The sequence below is a fragment of the Phaseolus vulgaris genome, chromosome 9, assembly GCF_000499845.2.
Source record: "Phaseolus vulgaris cultivar G19833 chromosome 9, P. vulgaris v2.0, whole genome shotgun sequence".
In the NCBI taxonomy this organism is placed as follows: domain Eukaryota; kingdom Viridiplantae; phylum Streptophyta; class Magnoliopsida; order Fabales; family Fabaceae; genus Phaseolus; species Phaseolus vulgaris.
The window spans coordinates 23,478,913-23,496,038 of NC_023751.2; the positions used below are offsets into that span (position 1 = coordinate 23,478,913).

The 17,126-nt window shown below is 34.1% G+C and overlaps 1 protein-coding gene across 1 annotated transcript; it reads left to right on the forward strand.

The window, feature by feature from the left end:
* The first annotated feature begins 337 nt into the window (after positions 1-337).
* LOC137823093 (probable manganese-transporting ATPase PDR2) lies at positions 338-16,803 on the forward strand. The gene is made up of 21 exons (XM_068628213.1): positions 338-838; positions 934-1,026; positions 5,289-5,491; positions 5,764-5,836; positions 5,930-6,102; positions 6,195-6,366; positions 7,142-7,246; positions 7,337-7,447; positions 7,533-7,619; positions 7,714-7,896; positions 8,007-8,057; positions 8,142-8,267; positions 9,092-9,171; positions 9,487-9,595; positions 10,716-10,844; positions 11,252-11,317; positions 11,410-11,481; positions 14,258-14,409; positions 14,676-14,787; positions 14,870-14,986; positions 15,487-16,803. The coding sequence occupies exons 1-21, from the start codon at positions 590-592 to the stop codon at positions 16,591-16,593; spliced, it is 3,570 nt and encodes a 1,189-aa protein (XP_068484314.1). The 5' UTR covers positions 338-589; the 3' UTR covers positions 16,594-16,803.
* Positions 16,804-17,126: the final 323 nt, after the last annotated feature.

Below are 17,126 nucleotides of genomic sequence, written 5' to 3' on the forward strand. Positions count from 1 at the left end.
TTTTCTTTTCCGGGTCTCATGGGTGTCTAGTAAGCAGGCTTTTCCTAACTACCATAATCTTCTTTTCTTAGAAAAGAAACTATTAATTTTTATAAAAATACATTAAAACTGTAATTTTTGTAAATCATCATTAAATTATAGATTACCATGTAAATAAAATGATTATTTGGTGTAATAGTAATTACTTTAAAAGCTATACCTGATTTGTAACATTTAAGTAAAACTGATTTGTAATTGATTTATAGTGTAAAATATATTATAATTATATCAAACTTAAACTCCATTTTATTTTTCTGTGACGCAACATTAATAAATAAAGATTAATTAATAAATTAAAGGAGAATGGTTAAATAGTTAGGCTTTAACGGTGTTGTTGAGGGTAAAAGAATAGCTTTGTAGCAATCAATTAGTGAGAAGAGTCGCTCGCTCGCAAACGGAGACCAAATCGTCGCGAGTGGCGAGGCGTTGAACCTAGCCGCTCTCATCATCAACAGTTAACGAACTGAACCTTTTGCTCAGATCTGAGATTCAGAACGCTTCGCATCCCCAAACCCTAACTACTCCGGTGGCCAAAGCCAACGGCGATTCGATGGCGAGTTTCCAAGTCGGCGGCAAGGTTGTCGACCACGTCGATTTGCTCAGGAAGAAGCAATTGCCGTGGCGCCTTGACGTTTGGCCTTTCGCCATTCTATACGGTACGTGGGTTGCGGTGATTCTTCCCAGCCTCGACTTTGTAGATGCGGCGATCGTTTTAGGCGCGCTCTTTGCGCTTCACATCCTCGTTTGGCTCTTCACTGGTTGGTCTGTTGATTTCAAATGTTTCGCTCACTATAGCAAGGTGAATTGTTTTCTTTGTGTTGATTGCGAGTACTTGATAAGTGTGTGTGTAGAGTTTATTTTAATAATTTTTATTTTTCTTTGGTTTGTGCTCAGGCTAAAAATATTGACCAGGCTGATTTCTGCAAGATCACTCCAGCGAAGTTCTCGGGTTCTAAAGAAGTTGTGCCGCTTCATTCTCGGAAAAGTGTAAGTTCTGACGATTTTTGGATGGTTGAATTGAAGCGTTGTAGAGTGTTTGTTTGTTTTTTTTCATTTGGATGATAGTAAGACTTGAATAACGGGATTTCAGAGGAAAAAAATATGTTGAGTTCATGCAGGACTAAAACACTGTACTGGAACATGACTAGAGCTCAGTGCAATGAGAATTGGAAGAGTATGTTAGGCGGTTAGTGTCTTGGGTTTAGTTCTTGATATAAGATGTATCTTGATATGGTGTAAGGTTGAGTTCTAGGAAGAGGTTTAGAAAGAAATTATGAATTTTCTTGATTGACAATTTTTGAACCTCTTAAGCAAATGCATTGCGTGACTTTAAAGATGCGGCTAAATTGTTGCCCTTAAGTTCATTCGGATTATCTTTTTGTTTTTTATTGTGCATCAATGACTATAGAAGGAAGGTTCTAACTATCTGTGTTCAAGGCCTAACCCAACTTGCAAAATTGGCTTTTAAGGTAATGATTGCCTAAGCCTTTTAGGCACTATTTAGTTCACAATATAACTGCCCAAGAGCTACATTTCCGTGGGTGCACTCTAGGATACCTTTATGGTTAGTCTCTTCATAGGTAGCCCTTTCCAGCCTAGGGATGACAGCTATTTAGGTTGCTTTCCAACATTGTTCACTGGAAGTTAGACAGTAGTGTATATTTTCTTGAATTATTTACTTGGAATAGCATGTGATGGAATAATATTTTTTAAAGAATGCTGATGAATGGCCTCACTTAAATACTTGGTTATCTGTTTTTCTTTGGTTTTAGGGGTGAGTGGTGGAGTTTGTGCATGTAATATATCTTAGGAAAACTATGAAGTTTTGGTAAGGTGGTACTCCATATTCTGTTCAATTGCCTTAGAAGGGGATTAGTATATTATTATTATTATTACTATGTAGTACTTGACGTGATTAATACTTGTTGGAGATCCCTTATCGATTAGAGATAAGACCAATTTATGATATATAAGTGGAGACAATCCTCACTTTAAAAACTAGTTTTGTGAGGATGAGTTAGTCTTAAACTCACTTTTTAATACGGTATTAGAACCTATCCTAACAAAGTTTGTTGGGCTTATCGTAGCACCCACTGTCAGACTAACAAATATTGAGTTCCACACATGAGATGTCCATACCTTGATATGAGGGTGTGTGTTGGAGATCCCACATTGACTAAAGATAAGATCAATTTACAATATATATGTGAGGACAATCATTACCTTATAAGGCTATTTTGTGAGGATGAGTTAGACTTAAACCCACTTTCTAATAATACTAATTATAATTGTCAATAGATTTTGGAGCATTCGTCATATGCCAATTTAGAGGTTTTGAACTATGGTGTGGAGAGGAAAGGCAAAAGTTTTGAGGAATTTTATTGCTACCTCTTATGGATAGAGAAATCTTAACCTTTTTGGGATGCTTGAGATAGAACAATATTTTTTATGGTCAAGTTTGCTGGTGTATTATGAGGAGATATTCCTCTTTCTTTGTATAAAAATATCGGGTATCTATGTACTGGCATCATATCTCCCTTATCGGAGGAGTGATTCTTGTTTAGGTAAAAAAAAAAAAAGTCATCCACATACTGCACGAAATCCTTCCAGAATTGTTACAGCTGATAGAAGAAGAAAGCCAATTAGTCATGGATGGTCACATTAGGAGCACCTCAGGTAACTCGATTGATAGGTCTTTCTGATTGAAAAGTTTCCTCGACGAAGAGTGCATGATGAATATTATGATGAAAATGGAAGGGTTGCTTTCAGTGGTTGGAGTCATGTGTTCTGAACACGACTTAGAATTTGTTCAAGATTGCAATCATTGGGTATTTTAGCCATTCACGAGAGAGAATCTTTATGGAATCTTCTTGGGTAGCAAGAGGTCTCCATGGAAGAATAGAAGGATAAATCAAGACTATTTTGAGGACCATTTTTTTGTCACAAGGCAGGGTTACCTTTGATAACCTTTGGAATTGTAGTGTTTTTTGTGTTGTGTCACATTCTAGGTTTTGGGTTCAGCATTTGGACAAAACTCTTTTTGGGTGAATAAGTTTTGGGTTAAAACCCAAGCATAAAAAAACAACTATCATCCTCCTTCAAGCACAATTGGTTTCACCGAACTACTTAATTGATACAACGCTTCTTCTTCCTTCTTGTTTGCTAAGCAACCACCTTCCCATACTGAAAATTTGACTAGTTGTGGCTGTTTCAATTGCTTGACCACATGGTGAAGCTGCACGAATGCTAGTAGTACACAAGATTTCAATTTTTCTCCTTCACTCATGGTTTCACATTTTTCTCCTTGACTCAAAGTTGTGACTGTTTTTTTTTTTAATTATATATATATATATATCTATATTCTCTAATACGATCCCACAATTTAGAATCTTGTTAACCCTTCACAATCCCAACCATAATATCAATTTTGACTACCTTGGATTTAAATGAATCTTGTGATATTCAATTAAGATAATAAGGATTTTTGAAGTAGGTCATTGAATTCTAGTGGTATTAATTAAGGATTTTTAGAATTAAAAGTCTGTTTACATTAAAAATATATAGATTTTGATGAATTATTTTCCAAAACAAATTGGGAGGGATTTCACTTGACTTTTAAGTCGAAAGTATATCCATCAAACAATCTCACATAAACCCTTACTTGGATTCTTTTTCTTTATTTCTACTATCTAACATAATCTATTATTCTCTTTGTTGAAGACCATAAAGAACATCCATGTGCACTATTCAATAACTTTGCTAAAAATGTCATTATGCTGAATTTATAATTGATCCAATTTAAGGATCTTTATTTTCAATATTATTAAATTTCATAAGAAGACCATAATATTGAATTTATTATTTAACCCAAGAGTAGAAATGAGAAGAGGCTAGGCTTAGAATATTAGTGCAAGAGAAGATTGAAAAAATGATATTGATTTTTACTTTTGTTTATCCAAACCTTGTATTTCTTTTACTTTTGTAATTTTCGCTGTTCTACAAATTCAGAGTTCTTTCAAATCTTATAAATCTATAAATTCCTTTCAAATTTTTAAGATTCTTACACTAGAACAACTTCATTTAAGTCCAAACTATAAATCTTAATCATAATAGTATTTAAAAAAATTCCAACAAATCAACATTTCTTATAGTCTTTTAAATTTGGGAGACTTTTATGCTAAACTAGTTTTTTAAAATCTCAATCTAATTCACCCCTCTAGATACAATTAGTTAGTTTTTTTTGTTCCTATTAAGAAGTGGCTTATAAGGTTGACTGAGACTTAAAATTCCATTTATTAATATGGTATCAGAGTCATTTAGAGCCTATCCTAACGAGAGTTTGTTGGGCTTATTAGGCCACCTGCTATCGGGCTTCTATCGGACCATTTATAAATATATAGTCCCACACACGAGTTAATAGCCTCGGCGTGAGGGTGTGTGTTAGAGATCCTATATTGACTAGAGATTAAGACATTTCATAGTATATAAGTGGGTGCAAATCTCATTTTATAAACCGATTTTATAAGGTTGAGTTAGACTCAAAATCCACTTCTTAATAGTTCCTTTCTGTTTGACTATAAATGCCCGAGTTTATCACTTTGGTAAATTGGCTTTTTCACTCTATGTAAAAACAAACTACAGATTCTGACTCTCTAAAACTAAAACAGACATCTTGTCAATTTTAGAGTGGAATCAGGATTGAGGCCTTTGGGCCAGGGAGGGGCAGACCCTTGAAGTTCTGCAAGTTTTCTGTTGAGCTAAAGAATACTGTGTTTCTATCATATAACAACAATTTTAGAGGGTTTACTGGACTTGGATATATAGTGACCACATTGTTAAATTGATGTGTTTGTTCTTGATTTTATATTTATTGATTTTGTATTTTGTGTTTTTTAGGAGGATAATAGCTTTTCAGGTTGGAAAAGAAAAATGGATTTCCATATATGTATAATAATTTCATATTTTTATGTTTGAAATTTAATGTATATTTTGATCTTATGTTCTTGTTAATGCATATTCTGCATGAATTCATAATTGTGAGTCTGTGATGCCTTTTATATCAATAATTTCAAAAGTAAACTGTGTGCATGCTACGTATGTTTGTGGACATTATTTTAATTTTTTGGTTTGTTTATCCTGCTGGCCCTTTTTTACATTGTTGTTGACTTTTACAGTTTGCATTTTGATAAGAAATCTTATTTCTCTTTCCTCCTCTTTTATCTATAATACTTAAGTTCTTAGTTGTGCAGTCTTCAGGTTCCTCATCAGCTGTGGATTTGGAAGAGAACTACTTCGATTTTAGAAAACAATGTTTTGTGTATTCAAAGGAGACAGGAACATTTTGCAAGCTTTCCTACCCTACCAAAGAAACATTTGGATATTACATCAAATGCAGTGGCCATGGATCTGAAGCTAAAGTTCTTGCGGCTACTGAGAAATGGGGACGGAATGTGTGGGTTTCTTTATTCTCTGGCCATTTTTATTATTCTTTAAAAACACCATCCCTTTTCGTGTATTATAGATATGCGTTATTGTTAAGATTTGCATGCTTATATATTAATATTTATGAATTGGTCTTTGCTTAAATATATACCCTATTTAGGTATTCTTTGTTGATTCTTGATTTTCTCTCTCAAGAAGACACTTAACTTCATAATCTGATCTATTGACATTATTTTGTTTTAGTTTTGCTCTCTAATAATGTTCTACTTGTTGATATTCTAGATTTGATTATCCTCAGCCTACATTTCAGAAATTGATGAAAGAGCACTGCATGGAGCCTTTTTTTGTATTTCAGGTATCCTTTGTAAAATAGTATTTAGTTTTTTTCTTCTTTGTCTGTAATCTTCAAGCAAACTCTTTGACTAGTTCTTGTTTATATTTTGACCAGGTTTTTTGTGTGGGTCTCTGGTGTTTGGATGAATATTGGTATTACAGTTTGTTCACTCTATTTATGCTGTTTATGTTTGAGTCAACCATGGCGAAAAGTAGGTTGAAAACTCTAACTGAGTTACGGCGTGTTAGAGTGGATAGTCAGATCGTAATGGTACATCGTGGTGGCAAGTATGTTATCTCTTTTTTAATAACTAATAACCCATATTTGGGATTTAGAGGAGTGAAAATTTAATATTTTCATTTATGTTTGGATTATATAGGTGGGTAAAACTCTCTGGTACAGATCTTTTGCCGGGGGATGTTGTCTCCATAGGCCGCTCCTCTAGTCAGAATGGGGAGGAGAAGTCTGTACCAGCAGACATGCTTATATTGGCTGGAAGTGTGATTGTGAATGAAGCTATTCTCACAGGCGAGTCTACTCCTCAATGGAAGGTGTTACTCTTTTCTGAACTACTCACTAAAATATTTTTCTGATCACCTATGGATACATGATATAATTAAAAAGTATAAATTGTTTTGTAGGGGAGGGGATTATATTTTCTTAAATTTTGTGTAGTTGATTCTTGTATGATTGCCAGAATTGCATTATTATTTGTTAGTGGGTTTGGATATTGTTGGAAGTAATTACTTCTGGAGTATTTCTTGGCATACTTCTAGGTGGTTTTAGTGTAGTGAATTCACAGCTAGAGATAGTACATTCTGGGTGATCAAGGAAGGTAGCGTTATTGAATATCTAAAGTAAGTGAGATTTGATTTCGCCTAGGAAGCTGATCAACTTGTCATACAAGTTACTTATATGATATTTATTTTTAATATTTAGTTTGTCCTTTGGTTACTGTTGAGCCACATAAATTTTTTCCTCCTGTCTCTATTTTTATTTAATATTATAGTCCAACTGCATTGGTGATTGTTGTTATACAGAACGTTAATATTGACTTAAGTTTGTTATTTCAAAAATTTAAATGCTTATGTGTCCCTGAATCTGGTTTACTTGTTATGTTATTATATATCTGATCATACAAATTCGTTATTGTATTTGGCCCTTTATTTCACATAAAAAAATTAAATAAGCTTGGGATAGGACATCTTTAATCTTATGGTTGGCTGGTATACTGAATATGTCTCTGATGAGCCTATGGAGACTGGACCTTATTTTGTCATGTTGTTCTTTTGCATGAATCTTATTTAGATATGTCTGTTCTTTTAGATTTCAATTGCGGGTAGGGGTATGGAAGAGAAATTGTCAGCAAAACGAGACAAATGCCATGTTTTATTTGGTGGAACAAAAATATTGCAGCACACTCCAGATAAGGTTATATTCGAGCAGAAATTTTTTGTTTTTATTTAATGTTCAGCTAGTGTTCATGCTTCTCATTTTTTTTTTTAATTTTGTTGGTGTCAGAGTTTTCCTCTTAAAACACCTGATGGTGGCTGCTTGGCTGTTGTCCTGAGGACGGGTTTTGAAACAAGTCAAGGAAAGTTGATGCGAACAATCTTATTCTCTACAGAAAGGGTAAAGTGATATAGACCTTACTGAGGCTGAGTTTTCGATTTCAGTGTTATCGTGATGATTTTTCTGTGATTTCTGTATTTACTAGGTGACTGCTAATAGCTGGGAAAGTGGATTGTTCATTTTATTCTTGGTTGTGTTTGCTCTTATTGCTGCTGGTTATGTGCTTGTTAAGGTAATGTGGCTCTACAGATGCATGGTGCAGATGGTTTGCTCTTAATGGTAAATTGTGATATGGCTTGATAAATTGTTAAATTTTTTGCTTTCAGGGGCTGGAAGATCCCACTAGGAGCAAGTATAAACTAATACTAAGTTGTTCACTTATTGTTACTTCTGTGATACCTCCCGAGTTACCTATGGAATTGTCAATAGCTGTTAATACATCTCTTATTGCACTGGCACGGCGTGGGATTTTTTGCACAGAGCCTTTTCGGATACCATTTGCTGGAAAGGTACCTGGAGGCCTGTCACTATGTTTGTACTCCTTTACTTTGTTTGATATATAGACTATATGACATTAGATTTTCTTTATTTAATTTCTTGTACATACCTTGCCATACAGGTTGATATATGTTGTTTTGACAAGACAGGGACACTTACATCTGATGATATGGTATGCCCGTATTAGGCCATGATATTGATTTATCCATTTTTAGACCATGGTTTGTGGTTTAACTTTTTAGTTCCCACTTTGTAGGAATTTTCTGGAGTTGTTGGGTTGAATGGAACTACAGATTTGGAATCTGATACTAGTAGAGTGCCTGTGCGAACTGTAGAAATCCTGGCTTCTTGCCATGCATTGGTGTTTGTTGAGAATAAGCTGGTATGCCTCTGTGCTGGTGTGATTTAATTAAGCCTTAGTTTTTGGGCCTGGCTATAGTATTGAACGGTAATGAATCTAATAGAAAGAAAACGCAAGTGACATCTTCACCATTATAATATTCATTAATTTATTTAAGAGTTAGGATCTGCTTCTGTGACAAATTCCCGGCAGAGGATCTGTTCGCATGTTAAACAGACAGAAGTAATATGTCACAGTTCAATATTTTTCTCAAAAATTACATTTTTCTCGTCTTATAATGTTCTCTTTTGTAGTTTATGGAATGCAAAATTTAGTAAAGAAAGTTAATGAGTATTAAACTTTAAGGTCATGGCTGCCTGAGCCATAAGTGTTCTTTTGTGAAATAATAAAAGAGGATTCCTGAAAAGTTTATGCAAAGGAACGTGTCATTTCTCTTTCTTTATATCCAATTGTTTTTTTTTGGAGCCATTTCTGAAAAAGTTTGCCCCTCATCTTATCATGTTTTCCCTTTTATTTGATTGATATCAGTGTAATAACTTTTTGACACTGTTAGAGGTTTCTTTATTGATGTCATGCTACATGCGTAAGTCAATATGTTTTGGAATCATAATAAAACTTTGTTTCTAGACTTGGGAAAGGAATTTTCTCTTACCTTTTGTTTATACAATTCTGTCACTCCATATTCTACTATTTTAGGTTATAATAATTTTCTATGCTTGAACAATGGATCTTCATTATTCTGGCTTTAGAGCTAAAAGGGCTTTGTGTGTTTGCTCCTTTTACATCTGATATTGTATGTTGATATTACAATTCCTTTCTTACTAATAATTCCTTAATTTTCCCAGGTTGGTGATCCTCTTGAGAAGGCTGCACTCAAGGGAATTGACTGGAGTTATAAATCTGATGACAAGGCTGTACCAAAAAAGTAAATGAATCGTTGCTGCTTACTTAAATATCTTAATTATGCTTTATTCTCTGTGCAGCTAAACATTGTCTCTCATAATCATGCAAGGTCAAATTTTATGGATTGGAAATTTATGATATTTTATGGGCTCATTTAATTTTGTTGTTGCCAGTCCTGTTGTTTGAGCAAGGGAATAGAGTGATTAGAAAAACGAAGAATGTATTATTTCTTGGGGTTCAAATGATTCATTCTTGTTCTTTTTCCTGATTAATATATTCATCTTGTTTGTACTTCTTTGTCATTTTTGTTTTATCCTGAAATGTTCTCAAATTTCAGGGGAAATGGCCATCCTGTCCAAATTGTTCATCGGTACCATTTCTCATCTCACCTAAAACGAATGGCAGTTGTTGTTCGCATTCAGGATGATTTTTTCTCCTTTGTTAAGGTTTGTGAGTTACTCATTGTCTGCATGAACCCATGACTTGTGCATTTATATTTTGGCTTATAGTTAATGAACCCATGACTTGTGCATTTATATTCTCCAAGTAAATCTCTCTGCAGTATCTTATATTTTGGATTGTTATGAAATGGTCAATAAAGTCTGAGTTGGGGAAATGGAAAGTTGATGGGTAAAGTAGCCATGTGGCTTTATCATCTAAGAATATGGTGCACAAATATTTTGTTTAGTTAACTTCAAATATTTCTTTTAAGAATTAATAACCACCACAAAGCAGATTGTTTTATGTTTCAATGTTTTGAATACCATAAGAATTCATTACTCCCTCTATATAAATGGGTGTACTATAAACGATAATTTCTATTAATATAATTTATGCTATTTTAGTATATATGGACTGCTGCTTCTCTGTTTATTAATCTTTTTTCTTTTCGAAAAGTATAAGGAAATTAATTGTAAAAAACCTGTAGAATTTTGTTAAAATGAAATCATCTTTCAAATTTTAGGGCCTATGAAATGAAGATTAAAACTATATTGGGCATGTTACCATTGGTTGTCTTCTATTTTGATTGGCTTGTATGTTAAATGATGCTTAGATGTCCCACATTGGCTAGAAATATGGCTAAAATATACTCCCATAAGGTAGCTTTTGGAGTGAGTTAGGTCCAGAATCCCGTTTCTAATGTATGTATTGGAAGATTTATATATTTAAAATTTGAAGTGATTACCCTAGTTTGTTAATAAAAAATATTCCTTCTGATGTTGCACTCCTATAAAATAAAATGCAGATGCTGCAGCAAGTGTTGATTTGATAAGTTCTTGGTAAATTGTAAATTCATTATTGTTTTCTGGGTACTGGTATTAGGGAGTTGGTTCTATTAATGTTGGCTAGCCCGTTCACTTTTGTCATATTCCAACAGCTTTTATGGATATTAAGTTCTGAGGTAAATTGTTTGAGTGGACTGGTTTTGGTTCTACTTTAAAGCCTGCATCTTTTTTCTTGTTTTTAAAAAAACTTTTAAACGGTATTTTTACTAGTGAGTTGCTGGGTTGTTTTACTTTATTATTTCCCTCTTAGAAACTCTTATGTTATGACCTTTTATTTCAGGGTGCTCCAGAAGTTATACAAGATAGGCTCATTGATATACCACCGTCATATGTTGAGACCTACAAAAAGTACACACGTCAAGGGTCTCGTGTTCTTGCTCTGGCCTACAAGTCCCTTGCTGACATGACAGTAAGAAAATTATGGGTTTTACATTGTTTCATGAAATTTTCTTTACTGTATATTCAATTATGCACAGGAGAACAAGAATAATTATTGAAGTTTACTGCCTTATCACTTTATTGATTGAAGTGGTAAACATTGTTGATTGGAAAACTTGTTCAATGTGTCTATTTTGGCTTTAGCTTCTAATGACACCTATTTTTGTATAGTTTGACATTCAAGTTAATTTTCCCTTTCTTATTATTTCGGCAAATATGGGTCCTAAAATTAAGTATAACTAAGTCAGAGAACTGCATTTTCCCATCTTCTCTCCTGAAGAATGCCTGCATGCCTTCCTCTTTTACCATTTGTTGCTTCATTAATTACTTTCAACACTTGCTTATCTACATTGTTGCTTATTATTTTTATGCTTGAAGGTCAGTGAAGCTAGAAGCATGGATAGGGATATAGTGGAGAGTGGATTAATTTTTGCGGGATTTGTGGTAATCAGTCAACATCCTCATATAACCTGAGTCAATTCTAGATATTCTTCCTTTTCATTGATGTTTGAAAGTCATTATGGTGCTGTTTTCAGGTATTTAATTGTCCCATAAGATCTGATTCAGCCACTGTTTTATCTGAATTAAAAGAATCTTCACATGACTTGGTAAGTTTGGTATTTAATTTAGATTCTTTTGCAAGGAAAAAATTACTTTTCTTATGTAAAAACTCCAGCCTTTACGAGGAAATGAGGTGGAAATAGCCTCTTTTATTCTACTTTAGTAGCTCAAGTTTAGCTTATATATCCAAGAGTGATTTTTGAAAGTTTTGTTGAAAATTTTCTATTTTGTTTCATGATTTTTAAATTTTAATTTGTATCATAATACGTATATGTGTTCAAGCAATCTGGAGTTGAGCATAATGGGATTGTAGAATCCATGTGGTCAACTTTGTCGGAGCAGGCCTTGGTAAGCGCAAAGGAAAATAAATATCATAAAAGTAGTAGTCCAAAATGCATGGGCGGTTAGGATGGATAAAAATTGTAATCTTAAGTATAAGATCATTAGTGGGAAGGTTGGGTTGGGATCCAAACTTTTGCTTGCTGCTCTAATAGATCACACTCAAACTAGATTTAGTAAGATTGTCTGGGATTACAGTGATTGATTGTGGAATTGCATGACCCCATCATGCTGTCTCTCATTTCTGAAATATAAAACATTCACCTGAAATCTGTAGACCTCAAGTCATACAAACTCTACTGTTATTCATTAAACCCGTACTATCTGTTAACACTATTTGAGCTTTTGATAGTGGGTTCTGACCTGCAATCTGTGTTTGCTACTGGTTATGGCTTGTGGGTGGTGAGGAAGAAAAGGTGTATGTTGGTTTTTTCCCTGCTCTCTGTTTCTGATATTACCTGTCCCTTAAAAGAAGGAAATAGATAGGTGGTGAAATGAATAGGAAGATTCTTAAGATACTTACTTTGGAGATATTGATAATATTTTTATCCTTATAATCTACTATTTACAACACTCCCTTACAAATTGGTAAATGAATATCAATTATTCTCAACTTACCTCCAAGATCTTAGAATTTGCCTTGAGAAAGCCTTTCAGTGAAAATGTTTGCTATCTGAAGTTCTTTAGGGACTTGGGTTGTAACCACTAGGCCCTTGTCAAGTTTATCTTTGATGAAGTGTCTTCCAATTTCAATATGTTTGGTTTTATTATGCTGTATTGTACAATGTTCATGGCTGACTTGTTATTATTAAAGGACAATTGCATGGGGATGTCAACTTTTATTGTAAGGTCATTAAGTATGATATTTATCTAGATTCCTTCACACACTTGAGAAGGTCTCAAAGTTCAGCTTTTGCACTAGAACAAGATACCCTGTCTTGTTTTTTGATTCTCTAGTTCAATAGACTTTCTCCAAGAAACATACCATACTAATAGGTAGATTTTGTATCAATAACAAAAGATGCATAGTTTGCATCAATATATATATTTAGGGTCAAATTGTCTTTCTTTTCTCTTGGAGACGAGAGTGCTTTCCTATTTCTTGTTATTTTCATTTTATTCAATATAAATATTTCTTTTCTCTCCTTCAATTCTTGGTCCCTAACATGGGGCTGTTTTGTGTATTTGTTAGTTTTATTTTATATTGTCAAAAAAATTATGTCTTTCTTTATTGTCAGCAACTTGTATTCTTTTTCTTTTGTAATTGAAGTTCAATTAAATAGTAATTATAGTTTTAATTTTAAGTTATTTTTTTGTTATTTTATCTGTGTGTGAAATAATCCATGTTATGATCTCATTTGTTATACGTAACATCATGTTAATAAATATAGCACGTTTAATTCCCCTTCTTGATTTGGTTCGGATCTGAATGTGGACTACAATGGTTGAATTGGACTAGCTTCAGGAAAGGAAATATGATGAAGAAACATTTATAGACAATTTGATCAGCAAGTCTGTTCCTACCCAAGCCTCAGTATAAATTGAAATTACGGATGATTGTCCTTTACCCTTTATTTGAGTGATTTAGGAGAGAAAAACTTAGAAGGGGGTATTAATATTTCCCTTCTTTGTTCCAGAAAAAGAATTAGGAATGATTTTAATGAAAATCTTTAAGACTCACTAGTTATTATTTCCATGCACAGCAGCCATGCTTTCTAACAGAAATGAACATTGGGAAAGTTGCATATTATTTTTACCATCATGTCATGTGTTTTTGCTTCATTGTTTTGTTTGAAATATAAACATGTAATAAAATAATTAAATGTATAATCATTTCAGGCATTTTTGTCATATCATTAAATTAAATTTGTGTTTTGAATTTTATTTGATTTAAATTATATGGATAGAAACATCTTTTCATAATATTTCTAATTTATTTTCCTTCAGTTTCCTAGAGTAAGGCTTAAAAGGAGATAAATAAAGACATATTAATAATGATTTGGCACATGAGATTTCCCATACTTGAGTAGGAAAATGTCTTGGTTATTATTGCTTAAGTTTGATTTGCTAATATGTCAGACTAATTCTCTTATATACTATGTAAGATGAAGACCTTTTGTAAGTATTTGGCATCCGTGGTGATTCATGAATTGTTGCGTATGTCTTAGTGTCATTGAGTCTTGGTTATTGTGGACTTATTCAAGTTCCTCGGATCAACATAACTAACTCTCTTAAGATATTTTTCAATTTGATCAATTGGAGAACTTCAAATTTTCATTACCAAAATTTATCGTTAGAGCTCATTGATCTCATTTAAGATTATTCGGCTGTACAATGTTTTCTACTGATCATTGATTTTTGGATACCTGTGGGTTAAATTGTTAACGCAAACTCCCTGGATGGATGGGGCTGAGATAGGGGGTTTTGGATCCTTACTTAAATTAGCAAGAAGAAACTGACTAGCATCTTCAACTTAATTTATAGGTGATGATTACTGGTGACCAAGCTTTGACAGCTTGCCATGTTGCTAGCCAAGTTCATATTATATCAAAACCTACATTAATCCTTGGACCAGCACAAAATGGCGAGGGATATAATTGGATGTCACCTGATGAGACTGAAAACATTCGCTACAGGTAATTATTGTTCTTTCTAGTTGCACTATCTTATGCATGCAGTTACCTTCTTTTTTAGCTTTAGACAGGTAGTAGTTGAATGGGAGATCCCTTTATTGGCCTCAAAATTTATTACGTTCTCTTATAAACTTGTCTGCAAAATTGTTAAGCTTGAGTTTTTGCTCCCATTGCTTCCAAAGTCCATTCACACGCTTTTCTGCAGTCACTGTAATTTTCTTTTTCTTTTAAAGAAAATTTAGACTGATAATATTTATAATTGATTTCAGCGAGAAAGAGGTTGAATCTTTGTCGGAGACCCATGATCTCTGTATTGGTGGTGATTGCATTGAGATGTTGCAACAGACATCAGCTACTCTTCTGGTCATTCCTCATGTGAAGGTTCTGATCAATTCCAAATAGCTAAACATTAGAACATAGTTTTTGGTACTGCGTTCATCAATGACAGTTGCATTTATCTCAGGTTTTTGCCCGAGTTGCTCCTGAGCAAAAAGAACTTATCATGACCACATTCAAAACAGTTGGACGGTTAACATTGATGTGTGGGGATGGAACCAATGATGTTGGGGCTTTGAAGCAGGTAATGTGTATAGGTTATATTTATAAGCTGTATTTTTTTTGTTTTTCTGAATATTAGTCTTGTCAGTTATCAGTAGGAAATAAAATGTTTTAGTCTTCTTACAAATTACAACCACTATACCCACCAAAAGTTCATTTAAGGAGAGTTGTCAAAATAGGCCACTAGGCTGTCCTTGTATGTGAGCTTATTTTTTCTTTTTTGGCAATCCAACTCATCCATGATTACGGGTTGAACTAGCTTGGTTCTCAGTTTGGAACCCAGACAGGTCCTCTTGGATTATAAGATGACCTATTGGAAACAGTTTTTGCATATGTACCCATATTACTTCAGTCTCCAGTGAGTTTTTTAATTATTGTAAATAGAAAGTTATAAACATTTAAATCTGGTATTCTGTTATCACTGATATTAATGTGATGCTGCTAGTCATAAATTGGCATTATTTTGGAGTTACCGAATAAATTATAAAGGCTGCAAGTCTCAAGCTAACTTTTCTGGTTTAGGCCCATGTAGGAATAGCTCTTCTGAATGCAATTCCTCCAACTCAAAGTGGAAACTCCTCTTCAGATTCGTCTAAGGAAGAAGGTTCAAAATCTGTTAAGCAAAAGAAATCTAAGTCTGCACTAGACACATCTGGAAAGAGTGCTGGTGAAGGCACTTCCAAAGGCAAAGTTGTTTCAAAATCAGATTCCAGTAGCCACTCTTCTGGCAACCGTCATCAAGCAGCTGTTGAGGTGCAACGGCAGAAGCTTAAGAAGATGATTGATGAGCTTAATGAGGAAGGGGATGGTCGTGCCCCCGTTGTCAAGCTTGGTGATGCCTCAATGGCATCTCCATTCACTGCTAAGCATGCATCTGTTGCTCCTACCACTGACATAATTCGTCAAGGTCGGAGTACTCTGGTGACAACCCTCCAGATGTTCAAAATTCTAGGTCTCAACTGTCTTGCTACGGCATATGTGTTGAGTGTTATGTATCTGGATGGTGTGAAGCTAGGTGACGTACAAGCCACAATAAGTGGTGTATTCACTGCTGCGTTTTTCCTGTTCATCTCACATGCACGCCCTCTTCCGAATCTTTCTGCTGAACGTCCTCACCCCAACATCTTCTGTGCTTATGTTTTACTTTCCCTTTTGGGACAATTTTCTATTCACCTGCTTTTCCTGATTTCATCTGTGAAAGAAGCTGAAAAATACATGCCAGATGAATGCATTGAACCTGATGCAGATTTTCATCCTAACCTGGTGAATACTGTTTCCTATATGGTGAGCATGATGCTTCAGGTGGCCACATTTGCTGTGAACTATATGGGCCATCCCTTCAACCAGAGTATTTCTGAAAACAGACCGTTCCGGTATGCACTTGTTGCTGCTGTTATATTCTTTACAGTGATTACATCTGATCTCTTCAGGGACTTGAATGATTGGTTGAAGTTAGTGCCACTGCCAGTGGGATTAAGGGATAAACTATTGATTTGGGCGTTTCTAATGTTTTTGGTTTGCTATTCGTGGGAGAGACTATTGAGATGGGCCTTCCCTGGTAAGATCCCGGCTTGGAAGAGGCGACAACGGTTTGCTGTATCTAATTTAGACAAGAAGAAACAGGTCTAAGTAGTTGACGATGGCCATTACATTACAATCATGACTAGGTCAGAGACTGGATGAATTTTGTTATAGGTTTTTTTATCTATTATCTTTCTACCTCTTTTTCCCAACAATGGATATGAGGAATTTATCGGATGTCAAATTGTTTTTGGGAGAAAGGTATGAATTTTAGAACACGTGCCCTCCCATCTACCTGAGATAATTATTTTCTTAGCACACCAGTTTTTAGTTATTTTAATGCTACTATTCATTATATACTCCACCTCATTGCACGTAAACTAAATAAAATAAAAACCGTTTTACATTTCTGTGTATGATTAGAGCACGACTTTTTATATTAATAACATATATGTCATAGCAGTAGAAGTTTAACACTTTTAAATTTAACACCTAGGTTTTATGAAAGAAATTTATTGAAGCATGCTGATGTTACGTAGTGGAACTTTTAAAATTAAGAATTCGGTTAGACCTTGATTCTTAATAAATTAAAAAATTCAGTTATATGTCTTCATAACATGAACTTCAAAATAAAAGAAAAA